Genomic DNA, 26424 nt, shown 5'->3' with positions numbered 1-26424 from the left:
ACTTAACCGCTGTGCCACTTGGTCGGCCCCTTGATTAAGTTTACTTAAGTAAAAGATACATGTATAGAAGACCCTGAAGGAAGAGCAGTTTGTTGAATTAATAATTGACTGGCATTAAAAAAAATGAAAAAACAGGAATAACTATGGCTGGAAAGAGAAAATAACCAGGCAAATTCATACAAAAATATTTATAACCATGGATCACTTGAGAATATGGTCATGAGAAGTGAACTAGCAAGTCTCATGATTACACTTGACATCAGTATAATCAAAGTGTTCAATAGGCCAACAAAAGAAGGAACTTATCTCACTCAGCAGCTTTGGAATCTAAACCTTTCCATTCAGAACTGGGACAACATCATGTGCAAAATAATGGGCACTCCATCTCAGAGGACATGTTAGAGAACCCAAGTTAAAAGAAGCTTTCTATTAAATGCAGAAAATCATATTCTTCTTAACCTAATTCCCTTCATCTCACCAATCTTATAATGAAATTATGGTAATTATCTAGAACATAGAAGAAGCCTAAGTCTATCGCAAAAAAAGGGAACAAGAACAAAGAAAAAATATTTCTAAGAAATATATCAATAAAGATGAATGTCATAAAAATGTTACCAAGTTCGTTCCGAAGTTCATCTGAAAAGTAAAATGGAAAAATCACATGTGAATGACAAGGAAAACTAACACAGAAATTGAAAATTACCAGTGCACAGAAAATTAGTAGGATGAATGTAATTAGAAAAAACAAACAACAATGAAAAACTGGCAAGGAAGCACATTTTTATCTTAAAAAAGTGAAAAAAATGAATGAATTTTCACAATTGACTGAATAAAAGAAGAATGGTGAAGATGTGGACAGAAACATAGCTAGGATTTTATCACATACATATTTTGTTTATGGATAGTTTTAAGGATATAGGTAATTCAAGATTTAGATCAAAATACATATTTAATAAAATAATTTTATAGCAAATGTTATTTTGGTAGTAGCATATTGAAATTGATTTTTAATTTTGCAAAACTTTATGACTATGTCATATTAAACAAGATGTCTTAAAGTGAAAACATTATTTGTATAATTAGTGGTAAACGTGTATAAATCCTGAAAAAGTCTTTTTAGAAGATATCACAACTATCCTGAAAGAGAATGACTGTAAATCTGGGTAAAATCTTTATGCAAGTCTGATGGCTTTTAATTCTGTGCATTTAACAAAATTACAATAACATTTAATTTCGTAGTCAATTGATAAAACTTTTAAAATTAGCTTTGAAATCATGTGCACTCTGATGATATCATTTACCTCAGAAGGTCAAAGAATTGTGTGACATGGCACTAACCAAATTTCTTCCATTTCCGTTAACTTACATAGAGGTAGAGAATTTCTCAGCATATAAATCTTTTATACACAAACAGAAAATAAAAAGAATAAAACTGGTGTTGATTATTGACTCACAGATTTGGGGAAAATATAATAAAAATGAGCTAATGGAGGAAAAGAAATACTAAGACCATATGAGCAAAATGTACGAGGGTTGTGCTGATTCTGTTTCCCATAATATGACTCCAGGCTTTATTGATGTCCCTTATAAAACTTTAATGCCCGTTCCAAGAGATTAACTCATTTATAGAATTGACATTTGGTAAAAAGACAGTATTTGGAAGTCTTTGAAATTTATAGGATCAAGCTTTTTTATGTACGCTGCATGATTTTACAAGGTCTGCGTTTTTGGAGGAAACTTCTTTGGTGACGTTAATTCCCCTGCGTGAATTTTTCCATCTCTCCTGTATTCTCTAGACTAAAATACCCAGTAATATGCATCTCTGTCTCTTAAGTTACAAATGTCCTAAAGTTAGATACCTTTTAGTATAATTTCTTCACAGAAAAAAAATGAGGATAATGTTGTATTCATTTGACAAGAGATTTTCACATACTGAGGTACATGGGGTAACTATTCAGGTTCAAAGCTGATTAGGCTTGAACTAAAAAGCCTGACTTGTGGCCTATCAAACATACATTGCACATCTGCTTAACCATTAAGCTAAAGAATGAATTCTCTTAGATAAGAATGCATATTTCCCCTCCTATGCCCTATTGGTAACACCCTGGTGCTAACGACCTGTTGGTAATGACCAGATTAGTCCTTTTACTAACTTCACCAGCATGTTGACCTGTTAACTTGCAACTGAATACTGCTTTGAAACTTTGATGAAAATGTGTCCTGGGTGTGTTTATTGTATTTTCTTTGTTCTAAAAAAGTTATAAGACTGTACTGGAACCATGCTTCTACATGGCAATTTCTAAGGCATTCCTCGGTTATAATCCTGACTCAGGCTCAAGTAAAATTCACCTTAGTGCTTTTATATATAGAATGGTTATAGATTGTTATGTGTTGACAGCTTCATGTGAGGAAAATCTCATTATTTCCAACTTAACAAAAAAGGAAGAGAAATGAAGTATTAAATACAATGAAGGAGATTCTAAATGAAATGACTAGTAAGAAACCAGGAGAAGTGTGTGCAAATGGATGGCTTAAAGATAAAGAGACAGGAACTCTTGAAGACACCAAGAAACCAGTCATTCTAAAGAGCTATGAGAGTAGAGAGATATAAGACAGTTTACCAAGGTTTTTCTCAAGTTCTCCTGAAAAAGAGAAAACAGGAAAGATAATATAAATTTAATGGGATGGAAATGTGAAAACAAATTCAACTACTTGAAAATCCGTATTTAAAATTACCACTATCAAGTTTTAGCTGAACACACATACACACAGAAACACACACATACTTAGTGGCTCAGGGAAACAGTGGAATACATTATAGGCACTTGTCTTTTTCATGTTCAATCTCTTCTGAAAGGGAAAGGGAAAAAGGAACAATTTATTGCAAATGAAGGTACACTGCCAGGATGCCAGGAAACGGACATTTGAAACCCTTCAATAGTTTACTCTGTGATGTAAATTGAACTTTATTTGAGAGAATCAGGACCTTAAGGTTGCAAAGGACATCTCACCCATCAGAGGCACAGTTGTTTTACATCGCCTCACTCCTTGGTGCAAAAAGAATTAAGGTAGGAAAGAAAACCATGAGAGGAGGAATGATAGGACTTCCTCCAGGATTAACAATATCAACCCATCCTCTTTTGTCGAGCTGTCTAGTTTTTCAGAGACAATGCACACATGCACACATATATGAGACAGGGACTCCAAAAGTGATGAGGAAGCAGACAGTAAAGGCACCCATTTGTTCCAATCTCTATCTGGACCAGTAGTCATATGAAACATGCTCTGTACACTGAAGACATAAATTTCTAAATTCCATTCCAAAGAAAGCAAGAGTAAAACTGGAAAACGTCAGTGGAACAGAAGGACATTAAAATGTAAGGATTATATTACGTGTCCTTTGGGAAACAGGCCAGGACAACAGCTGCCTGTGTTGTTACATAACACATGCAGAACTGAGATACATTAGATTTGAACCTTCCTTAGGTTGTACAATCCTTCTACAAATAGATAGAAGAAATTGCTTGCCGATTTGATGAATGTGGCAATAAGAATGCCAAAGAATAAAGAGTGCTCAGTGGGTTTTGAAATTTTTTGAAAGTTAGGAGAAAATATGTAAGATATTAAGATGCCTGGGAAGACCTGGGTAATATGTTCAAGGGCAGAGGGAGAGTGACCATCAGGTCACACTTGACCAATGATTGACATGAGTTATAACAACAACTTTGAATACACAATGGATAGAGATGCTTCAGTCAGCAGCTTGAGATCTCCTCTTCTCTTTTGGTGTATTGGGTAAGTATGAGTTGCCTAGTCATGGGCCCTTAAACTTGGAATATACAAAAGGAGTCTTAAGTTAGGATGTTTTTCAGAAATATATAGAGAATGGAAACCATATGCCTATCAACGTAATGTCCTTCGTTTTGCCAACTTCTTAAGGAAACTCTGGGAAATGTCTGCAGGACAGAAGAATCCAATGTTTCCAGGGATGGCATGGTATGAAATGCAGACAGCGGGAATGATAGTGGATGGAGGGAAGAGGAATGTAAACTGACAGAACTTAAAATGGGAGAAGCCCAACACCATAGAAGTTGGGTGGGAACAGTCAACCTCCAGGAGAAGTGCATGCAAATGGATGGCTTAGACATAAAATGGCAGGTAATCTCAAAGAGGCCCAGAAACCAGTTATCCTAAGGAGCTGTGGGAGTAGACCGATATCAGACAACTTACCGACTTTTTTCTTTAGTTCCTCTAAAAAAGAAAACAGCAAAGTTCAATGTCAATTTCCACAGGATGCAAACACAAAAACAAATTCAAATTTCTTAAACTTCAGTATTTAAAATTCACATTATCAAGTGTTAGCTGACCTCACTGTCTCTCCCCCACACACAAACACAAACACAGGAACAGACTTACACAGTGGCTCAGGTAAACAGTGGACTACATTAAAGGAACTTACCATTTTCATGTTGAGTATCCTCTGAAAGTAAAGGAAGAAAGGAACAATTTATTGCAAATGAAGGTACATTGCCAGGATGTGATGAGCACCAACATTTGAAACCTTTTCACAGTTTACTGTGTGATGCAAATAGACCCCTATATGTGAGAATCGGAACCTTAAGGTTCCAAATGACATGTTACCCATCAGAGGCACAGTTCTTTTACATCGCCTCACTCCTTGGTGCAAAAGGAATTAAGATAGGAAAGGATACCATGAGAGAAGGAATGATAGGCCTTCCTCCAGGATTAACAATGTGAATCAGTCCTCTTTTGTAGAGCTGTCCCATTTCTCAGGAGGTGGTACTGACATGCACTCATACATGAGACAGGGGCTCTGTGGGGGACTGGCATTGGCCACCGCAAGATATATCTCTTTGGCATGAGGATTATTTGGGGATGGTTACCTTTAATAAACTGCAGACAGGAAAAGAACTCTGAGAAACAGAGTTTACTTACTCTTTATTAAGAGACATTTACATTGTAAAGGAAATCTCCATCTGTAAAGGTGCCTCACTCTTTGTACCAGGAAGAAGGAGGGGATGACCTTATCTCTAGAAACTCTTAATCAATGCCAAAGGCAAGGACTTAAATCTGCATTTGTTTGCTGTACTTGTGTGTCAGTCTCCCATGATCTACTCGCCCTCCACCCCCAACATCCTTCTTTGTTGTTAGCTGAAGATGATATTTAAGGTGGGGGCTTCAGCCATTTTGGCGAGTTGGTCAGCTTGCCTGGCCCTCTCCCATGTATACATGTTATAAAGCTTTGTTTATTTTCTCTTGCTATTCTGTCTTATGTGAATTTATTTCGGTCTCTGGTCAGAAGAACCCACAGTGGGTAGAGGAAATGTCTTCCTCCCCTAAAGCTCCAAAAGTGATGAAGAGGCAGACACTAAAAGCACCCAGGTGTCCCAATCTATACTCAGACCGGTAGTCATGTGAAACGTCCTCTGTACATTGAAGAGATAAATTTCTAAATTCAATTTGAAAGAAAGCAAGAGTAGAACTGGAAAACGCACTGGAAAAGGAGGACGTGAAAATGGAAGGATTATATTACGTGTCCTTAGGGAAACAGGAAGGACAATAGCTGCCTGTGTTGTTACATAACACATTAAGAACTGAGATACATTAGATTTGAACCTTCCTTAGGTTGTACAATCCTTCTACAAATAGTTAGAAGAAATTGCAGCTTGCCAATTCAATGATTGTGGCAATAAAAATGCCAAAGAATAAAGAGCAGTCAGTGGGTTTTGAAATTTTTTAAAAGTTAGGAGAAAATATGTAACGTATTAAGATGCATGGGAACACTTGGGTAGTATGCTCGAGGGCAGAGGGAGAGTGACCCACAGGTCACACTTGACCTGTGAATGGGTAAGCATGAGTTGCATAGTCATGGGCCCTTCAAATTTGGAACATACGAAGGAAGTCTTAAGTTAGGATGTTTTTCAAAAATATATAGAGAATGGAAACCGTACGCCTATCAACGTAGCGTCCTTCATTTTGCCAACTTCTTAAGGAAACTCTGGGAAATGTCTGCAGGACAGAAGAATCCAATGTTTCCAGGGATGGCATGGTATGTAATGCAAATAGCAGAAATGGAGTGGACCGGGGGGGGGGGGGGGGGGGGGGGGAAGAGGAAGGGAAACGGACAGACCTTGAAATTGGAGAAGCCCAACACCGTACAAATTGGGTGGAACAGTCAACCTCCAGGAGAAGTGTGTGCAAATGGATGGCTTAGACATAAAATGGCAAGGATCTCAAAGAAGCCCAGAAACCAGTCATCCTAAGAGCTACAGAAGTAGAGGGACTTCAGACAACTTACCGAGGTCTGTCATCCATTTATCTGAAAAAACAAGTAGCAAAGTTCAAGGTCTGTTTCACAGGATGGAAACGCAAAAACAAATTCATATTTCTAAAAATTCAGTATTTCAAATTACCACTATCAAGGTTTATGTGACCAGACACACACACACAAGCACACACATACATAGTGGTTCAGGTAAACAGTGGAAACATTTTAGGAACTTTTTCTTGTTCCATCTCCTCTGAACAGTAAAGGAGAAAAGGAACAACGTTTTGCAAATGAAGGTACATTGCCAGGATGGGAGGAGCACCGACATATCAAACGCTTTCAGAGTTTACTCTGTGATGCAAATTGACCTCTATTTGTGAGAATCAGAACCTTAAGGGCCCAAAGGACATCTCCCCCGTCAGAGGCACAGATGTCTTACATCCCTCCACTGCTGGATGTAAAAGGAATTAAGATAGGAAAGGGAACCATCAGAGAATGAATGATAGGCAGTCCTCCAGGATTAACAATATCAATCACTTCTCTTTTGTCGAGCTGTCCCGTTTTTCAGAAGACGATGCTGACATGCACTCATACATGAGACAGGGACTCCAAAAGTGATGAGGAAGCGGACAGTAGAGGCACCCATCTGTCCCAATCTCTATCTGGACCAGTAGTCATATGAAACGTGCTCTGTACATTGAAGAGATAAATTTCTGAATTCCATTAGAAAGAAAGCAAGAGTAAAACTGGAACATGTCACCGTAAAAGGAGGACCTTAAAATGTAAGGATTATATTATGTGTCCTTTTGGAAAGAGGCCACGGCAATAGCTGCCTGTGTTGTTACATAACACATGCAGAATTGAGATACATTAGATTTGAACCTTTCTTAGGTTGTACAATCCTTCCACAAATAGAAGAGCTTGCAACTTGCCGATTTGATGATTGAGGCAATAAACATGCCAAAGAATAAAGAGCCTTCGGTGTGGTTGGAAGTTTTTTAAAAGTTAGGAGAAAATATGTAAGGTATTTAGATGCATGGGAACACTTGGGTAATATGTTCGAGGGCAGAGGGAGAGTGACCATCAGGTTACACTTGGTCAATGATTGACATGAGCAATAATGACAACGTTGAACACATAATGCAGAGAGGTGCTTCACTCAGCACTTTGGGATCTCCTCTTCTCTTTCGGTGTATTGGGCAAGTATGAGTTGCATAGTCATTGGCCCTCAAACTTGGAACATATGAAAGGAGTCGTAAGATAGGATGTTTTTCAGAAATATATAGAGAATAGAAACCATATGCCTATCAACGTAACGTCCTTCATTTTGCCAACTTCTTAAGGAAACTCTGGGAAATGTCTGCAAGACAGAAGAATCCAATGTTTCCAGGGATAGCATGGTATGAAATGCAAATAGCAGGAATGGCAGTGGATGGAGGAAAGAAGAACGGAAACTGACAGAACTCTAAATGGGCGACGCATAACACCATACAAGTTTTTGGGAACAGTCAACATCCAGGAGAAGTGTGTGCAAATAGATGGCTTAGACATAAAAAGGCAGGTAATCTCAAAGAGGCCCAGAAACCAGTCATCCTAAGGAGCTATGGAAGTAGAGTGACTTCAGACAACTTACCGAGGTTTTTCTTTAGTTCTTCTAAAAATCAAAAGAGCAAAGTTCAATGTCAGTTTCATAGCATGGAAACACAAAAACAAATTCACATTTCTAAACATTCAGTATTTCAGGATACCATTATCAAGGTTTATCTGACCACACATACACACACAAACACATACATACATAGTGGTTGAGGTAAAGAGGGAAATACATTTTAAGAACTTCACTTTTTCTTGTTCCATCTCCTCTGAAAAGTAAAGGAGTAAAGGAAGGATTCTTTGCAAATGAAGGTACATTGCCAGGATGGGAGGAGCACCAACATTTGAAACCCTTCCAGAGTTTACTCTGTGATGCAAATTGACCTCTATTTGTGAGAATCAGAACCTTAAGGACCCAAAGGACATCTCGCCCATCAGAGGCACAGATGTCTTACATCCCTCCACTGCTGGGTGTAAAAGGAATGAAGATATGAAAGGAAACCATCAGAGAATGAATGATAGGCCTTCCTTCAGGATTAACAATGTCAATCAGTCCTCTTTTCTCGAGCTGTCCCGTTTTTCAGAAGACGATGCTGACATGCGAGCATGAGACAGGGACTCCAAAAGTGATGAGGAAGCAGACGGTAGAGGCACCCATCTGTCCCAATCTCTATCTGGACCAGTAGTCATGTGAAAGTTGCTCTGTATATTGAAGAGTGAAATTTCTAGATTCCATTCGAAAGAAAGCAAGAATAAAACTGGAAAACCTCACTGAAAAAGGAGGATGTTAAAATGCAAGGATTATATTACGTGTCCTTTGGGAACCAGGCCAGGACAATAGCTGCCTGTGTTGTTATATAACTCATTCAGAACTGAGATACATTAGATTTGAACCTTCCTTAGGTTGTACAATCCTTCTACAAATAGTTAGAAGAAATTGCAGCTTGCTGATTCAATGATTGTGGCAATAAGAATGCCAAAGAATAAAGAGCGCTGAGTGGGTTTTGAAATTTTTTAAAAGTTAGGAGAAAATATGCATGGTATTTAGATGCATGGGAAAACTTGGGTAATAGGTTCGAGGGCCGAGGGAGAGTGACCCTCAGGTCACACTTGACCAATGAATGACATGAGTTATAACAACAACTTTGCATATACAATGGATAGAGATGCTTCACTCAGCAGCTTAAGATCTCCTCTTCTCTTTCGGTGTATTGGGTAAGTATGAGTTGCATAGTCATGGGCCCTCAACCTTGGAACATACGAAAGAAGTCTTAAGTTAAGGTGTTTTTCAGAAATATATAGAGAATGGAAACCGTACACCTATCAACATAACGTCCTTCGTTTTGCCAACTTCTTAAGAAAACTTTGGGAAATGTCTGCAGGACAGAAGAATCCAATGTTTCCAGGGATGACATGGTATGAAAAACAAATAGCAGGAATGATAATGGATGGAGGGAAGAGGAACGGAAACTGACAGAACTTAAAATGAGAGAAGGCCAACACCATTCAAGTTGGGTGGGAACAGTCAACCTCCAGGAGAAGTGCGTGCAAATGGATGGCTTAGACTTAAAATGGTAGCATTCTCAAAGAGGTCCAGAAACATGTCATCCTAAGGAGCTGTGGATGTGCAGGGATATCAGACAACTTACCGACTTTTTTCTTTAGTTCCTCTAAAAAACAAAACAGCAAAGTTCAGTGTCACTTTCACAGGATGGAAACACGAATACAAATTCAAATTTGTTAAGCTTCAGTATTTAAAATTACCACTATCAAGTTTTAGCTGACCTCACTCTCTGTCCCCCCCCCCCACACACACACACACACAGACACACACAGAAACAGACGTGCACAGTGGTTCAGGAAAATAGTGGAATACATTATAGGAACTTACCATTTTCATGTTGAGTCTTCGCTGAAAAGTGAAGGAAGAAAGGAACAATTTATTGCAAATGAAGGTACATTGCCAGGATGTGATGAGCATCAACATTTGAAACCCTTTCACGGTTTACTGTGTGATGCAGATTGACCCCTATATGTGAGAATCAGAACCTTAATATTCCAAAGGACATGTTACCCATCAGAGGCACAGTTCTTTTGCATCACATCACTCCTTGGTGCAAAAGGAATTAAGATAGGAAAGGAAACCATGAGAGAAGGAATGATAGTCCTTCCTCCAGGATTAACAATATCAATCAGTCCTCTTTAGTCGAGCTGTCCCGTTTTTCAGAAGACGATGCTGACATGCAGTCCTACATGAGACGGACTCCAAAAGTGATGAGCAAGCAGACAGTAAAGGCACCCATTGGTCCCAATCTCTATCTGGACCAGTAGTCATATGAAACGTGCTCTGTACACTGAAGAGACAAATTTCTGAATTCCATTCCAAAGAAAGCAAGAATAAAACTGGAAAACGTCACCGGAAAAGGAGGACGTGAAAATGTAAGGATTATATTACGTGTCCTTTGGGAAACAGGCCAGGACAACAGCTGCCTGTGTTGTTACATAACACATGCAGAACTGAGATACATTAGATTTGAACCTTCCTTAGGTTGTACAGTCCTTCTACAAATAGTTAGAAGAGCTTGCAGCTTGCCGATTTGATAATTGTGGCAATAAAAATGCCAAAGATTAAAGAGCCATCAGTGTGGTTGGAAAGTTTTTGGTAGTCAGGAGAAAATATGTATGGTATTTAGATGCATGGGAAGACTTGGGTAATAGGTTCAAGGGTAGAGGGAGAGTGACCCTCAGGTCACACTTGACCAATGAATGACACGAGTTATAAGAACAACTTTGAACACACAATGGATAGAGATGCTTCACTCAGCAGTTTGGGATCTCCTCTTCTCCTTCGGTGTATTGGGTAAGTATGAGTTGCATAGTCATGGGCCCTCAAACTTGGAACATACAAAAGGAGTCTTAAGTTAGGATGTTTTTCAGAAATATATAGAGAATGGAAAGCATACCCCTATCAACGTAACGTCCTTCGTTTTGCCATCTTCTTAAGGAAACTCTGGGAAATGTCTGCAGGACAGAAGAATCCAATATTTCCAGGGATGGCATGGTATGAAATGCAAATGGCAGGAATGGAGTGGATGGAGGGAAGAGGAAGGGAAACTGACAGACCTTAAAATGGGAGAAGCCCAACACCATACAAGTTGGGCTGGATCAGTCAACCTCCAGGAAAAGTGTGTGTAAATGAATGGCTTAGTCATAAAATGGCAGGGATGTCAAAGAGGCCCAGAAACCAGTCATCCTAAGAGCTATGGAAGTAGAGGGACTTCAGACAACTTACCGAGGTCTGTCATCCATGTATCTGAAAAAACAAATAGCAAAGTTCAAGGTCAATTTCACAGGATGGAAACGCAAAAACAAACACATATTTCTAAATATTCAGTATTTCAAATTACCACTATCAAGGTTTATGTGACCACACATACACACACAAAGACACACATACATAGGTGTTCAGGTACACAGTGGGATACATTTTAGGAACTTCTCTTTTTCTTGTTCCATGTCCTCCAAACAGTAAGGGAGAGAAGGAACAATTTTTTGCAAATGAAGGTACATTGCCAGGATGGAAGGAGCACCGACATATCAAACGCTTTCAGAGTTTACTCTGTGATGCAAATTGACCTCTACTTGTGAGAATCAGCACCTTAAGGGCCCAAAGGATATCTCCCCCATCAGAGGCACTGATGTCTTACATCCCTCCACTCCTGGGTGCAAAAGGAATTAAGATAGGAAAGGAAACCATGAGAGGAGGCAAGATAGGACTTCCTCCGGGATGAACATTATCAATCACTCTTCTTTTGTCGAGCTGTCCCATTTTTCAGAAGACGATGTAGACATGCCCACATACATGAGACAGGGACTCCAAAAGTGATGAGCAAGCAGACAGTAAAGGCACCCATTGGTCTCAATCTCTATCTGGACCAGTAGCCATATGAAACGTGTTGTGCACATTGAAGAGATAAATTTCTGAATTCCATTCCAAAGAAAGCAAGAATAACACTGGAAAATGTCACTGGAAAAGGAAGATGTTAAAATGTAAGCATAATATTACATGTCCTTTGGGAATCAGACCAGGACAACAGCTGCCTGTGTTGTTACATAACACATTTGGAACTGAGATACATTAGATTTGAACCTTCCTTAGGTTGTCCAATACTTCTACAAATCGTTAGAAGAAATTGCAGCTTGCCGATTTGATGATTGTGGCAATAAGAATGCCAAAGAATAAAGAGCAGTCGGTGGGTTTTGAAATTTTTTGAAAGTTAGGAGAAAATATGTAAGGTATTTAGATGCATGGGAACACTTGGGTAATATGTTCAAGGGCAGAGGGAGAGTGACCATCAGGTCACACTTGACCAATGATTGACATGAGTTATAACAACAACTTTGAACACACAATGGATAGAGATGCTTCACTCAGCAGCTTGAGATCTCCTCTTCTCTTTTGGTGTATTGGGTAAGTATGAGTTGCCTAGTAATGGGCCCTTAAACTTGGAACATACAAAAGGAGTCTTAAGTTAGGATGTTTTTCAGAAATATATAGAGAATGGAAACCATATGCCTATCAACGTAATGTCCTTCGTTTTGCCAACTTCTTAAGGAAACTCTGGGAAATGTCTGCAAGACAGAAGAATCAAATGTTTCCAGGGATGGCATGGTATGAAAAGCAAATAGCGGGAATGATAGTAGATGGAGGGAAGAGGAATGTAAACTGACAGAACTTAAAATGGGAGAAGCCCAATACCATACAAGTTGGGTGGGAACAGTCAACCTCCAGGAGAAGTGCATGCAAATGGATGGCTTAGACATAAAATGGCAGGTAATCTCAAAGAGGCCCAGAAACCAGTCATCCTAAGGAGCTATGGGAGTAGACCGATATCAGACAACTTACGGAGAATTTTCTTTAGTTTCTCCAACAACAAAACAGCAAAGTTCAATGTCAATTTCCACAGGATGCAAACACAAAAACAAATTCAAATTTCTTAAGCTTCAGTATTTAAAATTACCACTATCAAGTTTTAGCTGACCTCACTGTCTTTCCCCCACACACAAACACAAACTCAGAAACAGCTGTACACAACTGCTCAGGTAAACAGTGGAATGCATTAAAGGAACTTACCATTTTCATGTTGAGTATCCTCTGAAAGTAAAGGAAGAAAGGAACAATTTATTGCAAATGAAGGTACATTGCCAGGATGTGATGAGCACCAACATTTGAAACCTTTTCACAGTTTACTGTGTGATGCAAATTGACCCCTATATGTGAGAATCAGAACCTTAAGATTCCAAAGGACATGTTACCCATCAGAGGCACAGTTCTTTTACATCACCTCACTCCTTGGTGCAAAAGGAATTAAGATAGGAAAGGAAACCATGAGAGAAGGAATGATAGTCCTTCCTCCAGGATTAACAATATCAATCAGTCCTCTTTAGTCGAGCTGTCCCGTTTTTCAGAAGACAATGCAGACATGCCGACATACATGAGTCCAGCACTCCAAAGTGATGAGGAAGAGGGCAGTAAAGGCACCCATGTGTTCCAATCTCTACAGGGACCATTTGTCATATGAAAAGTGCTATGTACATTGCAGAGATAAATTTGTAGATTGCATTCCAAAGAAAACAAGAGTATAACTGGAAATTGTCATTGGAAAAGGAGGACGTAAAAATGTAAGGATTCTATTACGTATCTTTTGGGAAACTGGCCAGGGCAATCAGGGTCTGTGTTGTTACATAACTAGTTGAGAATTGAGATATGTTAGATTTGAACCTTCCTTAGGTCATACAACCCTTTACCAATATTTAGAAAAAATTGCAGCTTGCAGATTTGATCATTGTGTCAATAAACATGCCAAAGAATAAAGAGCCATCAGTGTGGTTGGAAATTTTTTAAAAGTTAGGAGAAAGTATGTAACATATTTAAATGCATGGGATCACTTGGTTAATATGTTCGAGGGCAGAGGGAGAGTGACCGTCAGGTCACACTTGACCAATGAATGACATGAGTTATAACAAGAACTTTGAACACACAGTGGCTAGAGATGCTCTACTCAGCGGTTTTGGATCTTCTCTTCTCATTCGCTGTATTGGCTAAGCATGAGTTGCATAGTCATGGGCCCTCAATCTTGGAACATATGAAAGAAGTTTTAAGTTAGGATGTTTTTCAGAAATATATATAGAATAAAACCCATTTGCCTATAACCGGAATGTCCTTCGTTTCGCCACCTTATCAATGAAACACTGGGAAATGTCTGCAGGAAGAAGAAACCACTGTTTGCAGAGATGGCATGCTATGAAATGCATAGCAGGAATGGAAGTGGATGCTGGGAAGAGGAATGGAAACTGATAGAACTTAAAATGGGAAAAGCCCGACACCATCCAATTTGTGAGGTAACCGTCAACATCCAGGAGGAGTGTGTGCAAATGGATGGCTTAGAGATAACATGGCAGGGAATCTCAAGAGGCCAATGAACAAGTCATCCAAAAGACCTATGGAAGTAGAGGTATGTGAACAACTTACCAAACTTTTTCTTAAGTTCCTCTGAAAAAAAAAATAGCAAAGTCCAATGTCAATTTCAGAGGATGGAAATGCAAAAGCAATTTCATAAAACTCAGTATCTAAAATTACCACTTTCAACCAGTAGCTGACCTCAGTCACACACACACACACACACACACACACACACACACACACACACACACAGCAAGAGACACACGCAGTGGCTCAGGTAAGCAGTGGAATACATTATTGGAAGTTTTCGTTTTCATGTTCAGTCTTAGTTGAATGAAAGCAAGAAAAGAACAATTTATTGCAAAGGATGGTACATTGCAGGAAGTGAGCAGCACTGAGATTTAAACCCTTTCATAATTTATTCTGTGAGGCAAATTGACCCATATTTGTGAGAATCATAACCTGAAGTTTCAAAAGGACATCTCACCGATCAGAGAGACAGTTGTTTTACATCCCTGCACTCCTCAGTGCAAAGTGAATTAAGGTAGGAAAGGAATCCTTGAGGCCAGGAATGGTAGGACTTCTTCTAGGATTAACAATATCAATCAGTCCTCTTTTGTCAAGCTGTCCCATTTTTCAGAAGACGATGCTGACGTGTAGACATACATGAGTCATGCACTCCAGAAGTGATGAGGAAGTGGAGAGCAAAGGCGCCCATCTCTCCCAATCTCTACTTGGACCAGTAGTCATATGAAACATGCTATGTACATTGTTGAGATAAATTTGTATGTTGCATTCCAAAGAAAACAAGAGTATAACTGGAAATTGTCATTGGAAAAGGAGGACGTAAAAATGTAAGGATTTTATTAAGTGTACTTTGGGAATCAGTCCAGGACAATATTGGCCTGTGTTGTTACATAACAAATTGAGAATTGATATACATTGCATTTGAACCTTCCGTAGGTCATACAATCCTTCTACCAATATTTAGAAAAAATTGCAGCTTGCTGATTTGATCACTGTGGCAATAAAACTGCCAAAGAATAAGGATTGATCTGTATGGTTGGAAATTTTTTAAAAGTTAGGAGAAAATATGTAACGTATTTACGTGCACGGGAACACTTGGGTAATATATTCGAGGGCAGAGGGAGAGTGACCCTCAGGTCACACATGACTAATGAATGATATCAGTTATAACAACAACTGTGAACAGACAATGGATAGAGATGCTTCAGTAAGCAGTTTAGGATCTTCTGTTCACTTTCGGTGTATTGCGTAAGTATGAGTTGCATAGCTGTGGGTCCTCAAACTTGGAACATATGAAAGAAGTGTTAAGTTAGGATGCTTTTCAGAAATGTATATAGAATAAAAACCATACGCTTGTGAACGTAATGTTCTTTGTTTCGACAAGTGCTTAATGAAAGTCTGGAAAATGTCTGCAGGAAAGAAGAAGCCACTGTTTCCAGGGATGACATGGGATGAAATGCAAATAGCAGCAATGGAGTGGATGGAGGGAGGAGGAACGGTAACTGACAGAACTTGAAAGAAGCTGAACTCCATCCTATTTGGCTGGGAACAGTCAACACTGAGGGGAAGACAGTGTAAATGGATGGTTTAGAGATAAAATGGCAGCGAATCTCAAAGAGGCCAAGAAACTAGTCATCCTAAAGACCTACCGAAGTACAGAGATATCAGAAACTTACCAAACTTTTTCTTACGTTCCTCTGAAAAAAAAAATAGCAAAGTCCAACGTCAATTTCGCAGGATGGAAACGCAAAAACAACTTCAAATTTCTTAAAATTCAGTATCTAAAATTGCCACTTTCAAGGTGTAACGGACCTCACTCTCAGACACACACACACACACGCACAGAAAGAGACACACAGTGGGTCAGGTAAACAGGGAAATACATCATAGGAACTTACCTTTGTCCTGTTTAGTCTCCACTGAAAAGTAAAGGAAGAAAGGAACAATTTATTGCAAAGGAAGGTACATTGCCAGGATGCCTGGAGCATGGACATTTGAACCCTTTCATAGTTTACTCTGTGATGCAAATTGACCCATATTTGTGAGAATCAGAACCTGAAGGATGCAAAGGACATCTCACCCATCAGAGGCACAGTTGTTTTACATCCCCCCCACTCCTTGGTCCAAAATGAATTAAGATTGGAAAGGAAAGCATGAGAGGAGGAATGATAGGACTTCTTCTAAGATTAACAATTTTAATCAGTCCTCTTTTGTCAAGCTTTCACATTTTTCAGAAGACGATGCAGACATGCACACCTACATGAGACAGGGACTCCAAAAGTAATGAGGAAGCAGACAGTAAAGGCACCCAGCTGTCCCAATCTGTATCTGGACCAGTAGTCATATGAAACGTGCTATGTACATTGAAGAGATAAATTTGTAAATTCCATTCCAAAGAAAACAAAAATCTAACTGGAAAACATCATTGGAAAAGGAAGATGTAAAAATGTAAGGATTCTATTATGTGTCTTTTGAGAAACAGGCCAGGGCAATAGCTGCCTGTGTTGTTACATAAGAAATTGAGAATTGATATACATTAGATTTGAACCTTCCTTAGGTCATACAATCCTTCTACCAATATTTAGAAAAAATTGCAGCTTGCCGATTTGATCATTGTGGCAATGAAAATGCCAAAGAATAAAGAGCCATCACTGTGGTTGGAAATTTTTTAAAAGTTAGAAGAAAATATTTAACGTATTTAGATGCATGCTAATACTTGGGTAATATGTTTGAGGGCAGAGGGAGAGTGACCCTCAGGTCACACTTGACCAATGAATGACATGAGTTATAACAACAACTTTGAACACACAATGGCTAGAGATGCTTCACTCAGCAGTTTGGGATCCTCTGTTCTCTTTCGGTGAATTGGGTAAGTATGAGTTGCCTAGTCATGGGCCCTCAAACTTGGAACATATGAAAAAAGTCTTAAGTTAGGACATTTTTCAGAAATATAGAGAATAAAACCCCCATGCCTATCAACGTAATGACCTTCGTTTCGCCAACTTCTTAAAGAAACTCTGGGTAATGACTGCAGGACAGAAGAAGCCTCTGTTTACAGAGATAGCATGGGGTGAAATGCAAACAGCAGGAATGGAAGTGGATGGAGGGAAGAGGAATGGAAATGGACAGCATTTAAAGTGGAAGTAGCACCACACCATCCAATTTGGGTAGGAACAGTTAAAACCCCGAGAAGTGCATGCAAATGGATGGCTTAGAGATATAATGGCAGGGGTCTCACAGAGGCCAAGAAACCAGGCGTCCTAAGGAGCTGTGGAAGTAGAGGGATCTCAGACAACTTACCGAAGTTTTTCTGAAGTTCCTCTGAAAAAGAATAGCAAAGTTGAATGTTAATTTCTTAGGATGGAAACACGAAAACAAGCTCAAATTTCTTAAAATTCAGTATTTAATACCACTAGTGATATCGACCCTGATATCAGTTTCCCCACATTAAACCCAGCATGTATGGGGCTAAAACCAAAACACTCATTCCCTGCTTACTCTCTGGCTTCCTGGCTCCAGAATCCACTATCCTCCATGGAGACAGACACCCTCAAGGACAAGCACCTGGACTATCTCCTCCCGCAAAGAGATATGGGCTGGTGGGAAAGCTGCTCACCAGCAAGGTCATGAGCTCCCTCCTCTCTGCAAGTGTCTCAAGGCCAAAGACAGGCTGGTGGGAAAGCTCTGACTAGCAAGGCCATATGCTCCCCATCCCCTACCTAAAACCCCAAATAAAAACCCTTCCTTTTAGCTTTTCGGGGAGTTTGGGATTTCAGCATTAGCTGCCCTATGTCCTTGCTCAGCGCTGTGCAAAAATAAAATTCCTACTTTCTTCCACCACACCTGGTGCCAGAGATTGGCTTGCTGCACAACAGGTGAGTGAACTCACTTCAGATTCCGTAACACTAGCAAGGTTTAGCTCGCCTCACCCACACACACACACAAACAGCAAGAGACATACACAGTGGCTCAGATAAGCAGTGGAATACATGATAGCAACTTGCCTTTTTCATGTTCAGTCCTCGCTGAAAATGAAGGAAGATAGGAACAATTTATTGCAAATGAAGGTACATTGCCAGGATGGGAGGAGCACGGACATTTGAAACCCTTTCATAGTTTACTCTGTGATGCAAATTGACCCATATTTGTGGGAATCACAATCTGAGGTTCCAAAGGATATTCACCCATCAGAGCCACAGCTGTTTTACAGCCCTCCAATCCTCAGTGCAAAAGGAATTAAGATAAGAAAGGAAACCATGAGGGGAGGAATGAAAGGAATTCCTTTACAATTAACAATATCAACCAGTCCTGTTTTCTCCAGCTGGCTCGTTTTTCAGAAGACAATGCAGACATGCACACCTACATGAGACAGGGACTCCAAAAGTGATGAGGAAGCAGACAGTAAAGGCACCCACCTGTCCCAATCTCTATCTGGACCAGTAGTCATACGAAACGTGCTGTGTACATTGAAGAGAAAAATTTGTAAATTCCATTCCAAAGAAAACAAAACTATAGCTGGAAAATGTCATTGGAAAAAGGGGACGTAAAAATGCAAGGATTCTATTATGTGTTCTTTGGGAATCAGGCCCGGGCAATAGCTGCCTGTGTTGTTACAGAACACATTCAGAATTGAGATACATTATTCTTTGAACCTTCCTTAGGTCATACAATCCTCCTACCAATATTTAGAAGAAATTGTAGCTTGCCGATTTGATCATTGTGGCGAAAAAAAAAAAAAAAAAGCCAAAGAATAAAGAGCGATCAGTTTGTTGGAATTTTTTTAAAATTTAGGAGAAAATATGTAATGTCCTGAGACACATGGGAACACTTGGGTAATATATTCGAGGGCAGAGGGAGACTGACCTTCAGGTCACACTTGACCTTTGAATGATATCAGTTATAACAACAATTTTGAACGCACAATGGATAGAGATGCTTCAGTCAGCAGTTTGGGATCTTCTCTTCTCTTTCGGTGTATTGGGTCAGTATGAGTTGCATAGTCATGGGCCCTCAACGTGGAACATACGAAAGAAGTGTTAAGTTATGATGTTTTTCAGAAATATATATAGAATACAACCCATATGCCTATCAACCTAATGTCCTTCATTTCAGCAACTTCTTAGTGAAACACTGGGAAATGTCTGCAGGACAGAAGAAGCCAAGGTTTCCAGGGATGACAGGGGATTAAATGCAAATAGCAGGAAGGGAAGATGATGGAGGGAAGAGGAAAGGAAATAGACAGAACTTAAAATGGAAGAAGCCCAACACCATCCAATTTGGGTGGGAAAAGTCAACACTCAGGGGAAGTGCATGTAAATGGATGGCTTAAAGATATAATGACAAGGGTCTCACAGAGGCCAAGAAACCAAGCATCCTAAGGAGCTATGGAAGTAGAGGGATATCAGCCAACTTACCGAAGTTTTTCTGAAGTTCCTCTGAAAAAAAATAGCACAGTTCAATGTCAATTTCACAGGATGGAGACGTGAAAACAAATTCAAATTTCTCAAAATTCAGTATTTAAAATTACCACTTTCAAGGTGTAGCTGACCTCACTCACACACACACACACACACACACACACACAAACACAAACACAAACACACACAAACAGAGGCATACACAGTGACTCAGGCAAACGGTGGAATACATTATAGGAACTTGTCTTTTCCATGTTCAGTGTTCACTAAAAAGTAAAGGAAGAAAGGAACAATTAATTTCAAATGAAGGTACATTGCCAGGATGGGAGGAGCACCACCAACTGCAACCCTTTCAGAATTTACTCTGTGGTGCAAATTGACCCATATTTGTGGGAATCAGAACCTTAAGTTTCCAAAGGACATCTTACCCATCAGAGGCACAGTTGTTCTACATCCTTCCGCTCCTTCTTGCAAAAGGAATTAAGATAGGAAAGGAAACCATGAGGGGGGGAATGATAGGACTTCATTTAGAATTAACAATATCAGTAAGTCTCTTTTGTCCAGCTGTCCCACTTTTGAAAAGATGATGCAGACATGCCAACATACATGAATTCAGCACTCCAAAGTGATGAGGAAGCGGACAGTAAAGGCATCCATCTGTCCCAATCTCTACATGGACCTGTTGTCATATGAAATGGAGTATGTACATTGTTGAGATAAATTTGTAAATTCAGTTCCACAGAAAACAAGAGTATAACTGGAAAATGTCATTGGAAAAGGAGGATGTAAAAATGTCAGGATTCTATTAAGTGTCCTTTGGGATCAGGCCAGGAAAATAGTGGCCTATGTTGTTACGTAACAAATTAAGAATTGAGATACATTAGATTTGAATCTTCCTTAGGTCATACAATTCTACCAATATTTAGAAGAAATTGCAGCTTGCCAATTTGATGCCAAAGAATGAGGGCGATCAGTGTGGTTGGAAATTTTCTAAAAGGTAGGAGAAAATATGTAAGGTATTTACATGCATGAGGACACTTGGGTAATACGTTTGAGGACAAAGGGAGTTGACCTTCAGGTCATACCTGACCAATGAGTGATATCAGTTATAACAACTTTGAACACACAATGGATAGAGATGCTTCACTCAGCACTTTGGGATCTTGTCTTCTCTTTCGCTGTATTGCCTAAGTATGAGTTGCATAGTCATGGCCCCTCAAACTTGGAACATACGAAAGAAGTGTTAAGTTAGGATGCTTTTCAGAAATGTATATAGAATGAAACCCATACGCCTATCACCGTAATGTCCTTTGTTTTGCCGCCTTATCAATGAAACCCTGGGAAATGTCTGCAGGGACGAAGAAGCCAATGTTTCCAGGGATGGCATGGGATGAAATGCATAGCAGAAATGGAAGTAGATGTTGGGAAGAGGAATGGAAACTGACAGAACTTAGAATGGGAGAAGCCCAGCATCATCCATTTTGTCAGAGAACAGTCAACATCTAGGAGAAGTGTGTGCCAATGGTTGGCTTAGAGATAAAATGGCAACGAATCTCAAAGAGACCAAGAAACCAGTCATCCAAAAGACCTATGGAAGTAGAGGGATATGAACAACTTACCAAACTTTTTCTTAAGTTCCTCTGAAAAAAAATAGCAAAGTACAATGTCAATTTCACAGGATGGGAATGTGAAAATAACTTCAAATTTCGTAAAACTCAGTATCTAAAATTACCACTCTCAGGGAGTAGCTGACCTCATTCTCACACACAGACACACACACACACACACACACACACACAGGAAGACAAATACACAGTGGCTCAGGTAAACAATGGAATACATTATTGGAACTTGTGTTTTTCTTCAGTCTTCACTGAAAAGTAAAGGAAGATAGGAACAATTTATTGCAAATGAAGGTACATTGCAGGAAATGAGCAGCACCGAGATTTGGAACCCTTTCCTAGGTTACTCTGTGATGAAAATTGACCCATATTTGTCGGAATCAGAACCTGAAGTTTCCAAAAGACATCTCACGCATCAGAGGCACACTTGTTTTACATCCTTCCTCTCCTCAGTGCACAAAGAATTAACATAGCAAAGGAATGCATGAGGGCACAAATGGTAGGAGTTCTTTCAGGATTAGCAATATCAATCAGTCCTCTTTTGTCGAGCTCACACATTTTTCAGAAGACGTTGCAGACAAGCACACATACATGAGTCACACACTCCAAAAGTGACCAGGAAGCGGACAGTAATGGCACCCATCTGTCCCAATCTGTATCTGGGACCATTGTATGACCAGTAGTCATATGAAATGTGCTGTGTACATTGAAGAGATAAGTTTGTAAATTCCATTCCAAAGAAAACAAGAGTATGACTGGAAAATGTTGTTGGAAAAGAAAGACGTAAAAATGTAAGGATTCTATTACGTGTCCTTTGGGAATCAAGCCAGGACAATAGCTGCCTGTGTTGTTACAGAACACATTCAGAATTGAGATACATTATTCTTTGAACCTTCCGTAGGTCATACGATCCTTCTACCAATATTAGAAGAAATTGCAGCTTGTCGATTTGATCACTGTGGCAATAAAAATGCCAAACAGTAACGAGTGATCTGTGTGGTTGGAAATTTTTTAAAAGTTAGGATAAAATATGTAATGTATTTACATGCATTGGAACACTTGGGCAAAATGTTCAAGGGCAGAGTGAGAGCCACCCTCAGGTCACACCTGACCAATGAATGATATGAGTTATAACAACTTTGAACACACGATGGATAGAGATGCTTCAGTCAGCAGTTTGGGATCCTCTCTTCTCTTTCGGTGTATTGGGTAAGTATGAGTTGCCTAGTCATGGGCCCTTAAACTTGGAATATACAAAAGGAGTCTTAAGTTAGGATGTTTTTCAGAAATATATAGAGAATGGAAACCATATGCCTATCAACGTAATGTCCTTCGTTTTGCCAACTTCTTAAGGAAACTCTGGGAAATGTCTGCAGGACAGAAGAATCCAATGTTTCCAGGGATGGCATGGTATGAAATGCAGACAGCGGGAATGATAGTGGATGGAGGGAAGAGGAATGTAAACTGACAGAACTTAAAATGGGAGAAGCCCAACACCATAGAAGTTGGGTGGGAACAGTCAACCTCCAGGAGAAGTGCATGCAAATGGATGGCTTAGACATAAAATGGCAGGTAATCTCAAAGAGGCCCAGAAACCAGTTATCCTAAGGAGCTGTGGGAGTAGACCGATATCAGACAACTTACCGACTTTTTTCTTTAGTTCCTCTAAAAAAGAAAACAGCAAAGTTCAATGTCAATTTCCACAGGATGCAAACACAAAAACAAATTCAAATTTCTTAAACTTCAGTATTTAAAATTCACATTATCAAGTGTTAGCTGACCTCACTGTCTCTCCCCCACACACAAACACAAACACAGGAACAGACTTACACAGTGGCTCAGGTAAACAGTGGACTACATTAAAGGAACTTACCATTTTCATGTTGAGTATCCTCTGAAAGTAAAGGAAGAAAGGAACAATTTATTGCAAATGAAGGTACATTGCCAGGATGTGATGAGCACCAACATTTGAAACCTTTTCACAGTTTACTGTGTGATGCAAATAGACCCCTATATGTGAGAATCGGAACCTTAAGGTTCCAAATGACATGTTACCCATCAGAGGCACAGTTCTTTTACATCGCCTCACTCCTTGGTGCAAAAGGAATTAAGATAGGAAAGGATACCATGAGAGAAGGAATGATAGGCCTTCCTCCAGGATTAACAATGTGAATCAGTCCTCTTTTGTAGAGCTGTCCCATTTCTCAGGAGGTGGTACTGACATGCACTCATACATGAGACAGGGGCTCTGTGGGGGACTGGCATTGGCCACCGCAAGATATATCTCTTTGGCATGAGGATTATTTGGGGATGGTTACCTTTAATAAACTGCAGACAGGAAAAGAACTCTGAGAAACAGAGTTTACTTACTCTTTATTAAGAGACATTTACATTGTAAAGGAAATCTCCATCTGTAAAGGTGCCTCACTCTTTGTACCAGGAAGAAGGAGGGGATGACCTTATCTCTAGAAACTCTTAATCAATGCCAAAGGCAAGGACTTAAATCTGCATTTGTTTGCTGTACTTGTGTGTCAGTCTCCCATGATCTACTCGCCCTCCACCCCCAACATCCTTCTTTGTTGTTAGCTGAAGATGATATTTAAGGTGGGGGCTTCAGCCATTTTGGCGAGTTGGTCAGCTTGCCTGGCCCTCTCCCATGTATACATGTTATAAAGCTTTGTTTATTTTCTCTTGCTATTCTGTCTTATGTGAATTTATTTCGGTCTCTGGTCAGAAGAACCCACAGTGGGTAGAGGAAATGTCTTCCTCCCCTAAAGCTCCAAAAGTGATGAAGAGGCAGACACTAAAAGCACCCAGGTGTCCCAATCTATACTCAGACCGGTAGTCATGTGAAACGTCCTCTGTACATTGAAGAGATAAATTTCTAAATTCAATTTGAAAGAAAGCAAGAGTAGAACTGGAAAACGCACTGGAAAAGGAGGACGTGAAAATGGAAGGATTATATTACGTGTCCTTAGGGAAACAGGAAGGACAATAGCTGCCTGTGTTGTTACATAACACATTAAGAACTGAGATACATTAGATTTGAACCTTCCTTAGGTTGTACAATCCTTCTACAAATAGTTAGAAGAAATTGCAGCTTGCCAATTCAATGATTGTGGCAATAAAAATGCCAAAGAATAAAGAGCAGTCAGTGGGTTTTGAAATTTTTTAAAAGTTAGGAGAAAATATGTAACATATTAAGATGCATGGGAACACTTGGGTAGTATGCTCGAGGGCAGAGGGAGAGTGACCCACAGGTCACACTTGACCTGTGAATGGGTAAGCATGAGTTGCATAGTCATGGGCCCTTCAAATTTGGAACATACGAAGGAAGTCTTAAGTTAGGATGTTTTTCAAAAATATATAGAGAATGGAAACCGTACGCCTATCAACGTAGCGTCCTTCATTTTGCCAACTTCTTAAGGAAACTCTGGGAAATGTCTGCAGGACAGAAGAATCCAATGTTTCCAGGGATGGCATGGTATGTAATGCAAATAGCAGAAATGGAGTGGACCGGGGGGGGGCGGGGGGGGGGGTGTGGGAAGAGGAAGGGAAACTGACAGACCTTGAAATTGGAGAAGCCCAACACCGTACAAATTGGGTGGAACAGTCAACCTCCAGGAGAAGTGTGTGCAAATGGATGGCTTAGACATAAAATGGCAAGGATCTCAAAGAAGCCCAGAAACCAGTCATCCTAAGAGCTACAGAAGTAGAGGGACTTCAGACAACTTACCGAGGTCTGTCATCCATTTATCTGAAAAAACAAGTAGCAAAGTTCAAGGTCTGTTTCACAGGATGGAAACGCAAAAACAAATTCATATTTCTAAAAATTCAGTATTTCAAATTACCACTATCAAGGTTTATGTGACCAGACACACACACACAAGCACACACATACATAGTGGTTCAGGTAAACAGTGGAAACATTTTAGGAACTTTTTCTTGTTCCATCTCCTCTGAACAGTAAAGGAGAAAAGGAACAACGTTTTGCAAATGAAGGTACATTGCCAGGATGGGAGGAGCACCGACATATCAAACGCTTTCAGAGTTTACTCTGTGATGCAAATTGACCTCTATTTGTGAGAATCAGAACCTTAAGGGCCCAAAGGACATCTCCCCCGTCAGAGGCACAGATGTCTTACATCCCTCCACTGCTGGATGTAAAAGGAATTAAGATAGGAAAGGGAACCATCAGAGAATGAATGATAGGCAGTCCTCCAGGATTAACAATATCAATCACTTCTCTTTTGTCGAGCTGTCCCGTTTTTCAGAAGACGATGCTGACATGCACTCATACATGAGACAGGGACTCCAAAAGTGATGAGGAAGCGGACAGTAGAGGCACCCATCTGTCCCAATCTCTATCTGGACCAGTAGTCATATGAAACGTGCTCTGTACATTGAAGAGATAAATTTCTGAATTCCATTAGAAAGAAAGCAAGAGTAAAACTGGAACATGTCACCGTAAAAGGAGGACCTTAAAATGTAAGGATTATATTATGTGTCCTTTTGGAAAGAGGCCACGGCAATAGCTGCCTGTGTTGTTACATAACACATGCAGAATTGAGATACATTAGATTTGAACCTTTCTTAGGTTGTACAATCCTTCCACAAATAGAAGAGCTTGCAACTTGCCGATTTGATGATTGAGGCAATAAACATGCCAAAGAATAAAGAGCCTTCGGTGTGGTTGGAAGTTTTTTAAAAGTTAGGAGAAAATATGTAAGGTATTTAGATGCATGGGAACACTTGGGTAATATGTTCGAGGGCAGAGGGAGAGTGACCATCAGGTTACACTTGGTCAATGATTGACATGAGCAATAATGACAACGTTGAACACATAATGCAGAGAGGTGCTTCACTCAGCACTTTGGGATCTCCTCTTCTCTTTCGGTGTATTGGGCAAGTATGAGTTGCATAGTCATTGGCCCTCAAACTTGGAACATATGAAAGGAGTCGTAAGATAGGATGTTTTTCAGAAATATATAGAGAATAGAAACCATATGCCTA

General features: G+C 39.7%; 1 protein-coding gene across 17 annotated transcripts in view; it reads right to left on the bottom strand.

The window, feature by feature from the left end:
* Nucleotides 1-26424, bottom strand: part of LOC139045858 (E3 ubiquitin-protein ligase TRIM38-like) — a 128979-nt gene that overhangs the window by 25333 nt on the left and 77222 nt on the right. For 13 of the 17 annotated variants that reach the window (XM_070515180.1, XM_070515179.1, XM_070515181.1 and 10 more), the window contains 12 exons: nucleotides 19787-19807; nucleotides 18377-18397; nucleotides 17673-17693; nucleotides 16271-16291; nucleotides 16049-16069; nucleotides 14415-14435; nucleotides 7923-7943; nucleotides 6320-6340; nucleotides 4460-4480; nucleotides 4231-4251; nucleotides 2622-2642; nucleotides 616-636 (listed from right to left, as the gene is read on the bottom strand). In XM_070515180.1, coding sequence (XP_070371281.1) covers nucleotides 616-636; nucleotides 2622-2642; nucleotides 4231-4251; nucleotides 4460-4480; nucleotides 6320-6340; nucleotides 7923-7943; nucleotides 14415-14435; nucleotides 16049-16069; nucleotides 16271-16291; nucleotides 17673-17693; nucleotides 18377-18397; nucleotides 19787-19807 — 252 coding nt within the window. The remainder of the gene's footprint in view (nucleotides 1-615; nucleotides 637-2621; nucleotides 2643-4230; nucleotides 4252-4459; nucleotides 4481-6319; nucleotides 6341-7922; nucleotides 7944-14414; nucleotides 14436-16048; nucleotides 16070-16270; nucleotides 16292-17672; nucleotides 17694-18376; nucleotides 18398-19786; nucleotides 19808-26424) is intronic. The other 4 variants (XM_070515189.1, XM_070515193.1, XM_070515188.1 and 1 more) reach the window with 3 other exon arrangements.

Source organism: Equus asinus, chromosome 8 (genome assembly GCF_041296235.1).
Source record: "Equus asinus isolate D_3611 breed Donkey chromosome 8, EquAss-T2T_v2, whole genome shotgun sequence".
Taxonomy (NCBI): Eukaryota; Metazoa; Chordata; class Mammalia; order Perissodactyla; family Equidae; genus Equus; species Equus asinus.
Note: the sequence above shows the minus strand (reverse complement) of the source record. Positions and strands in the feature narration are given on the sequence as shown.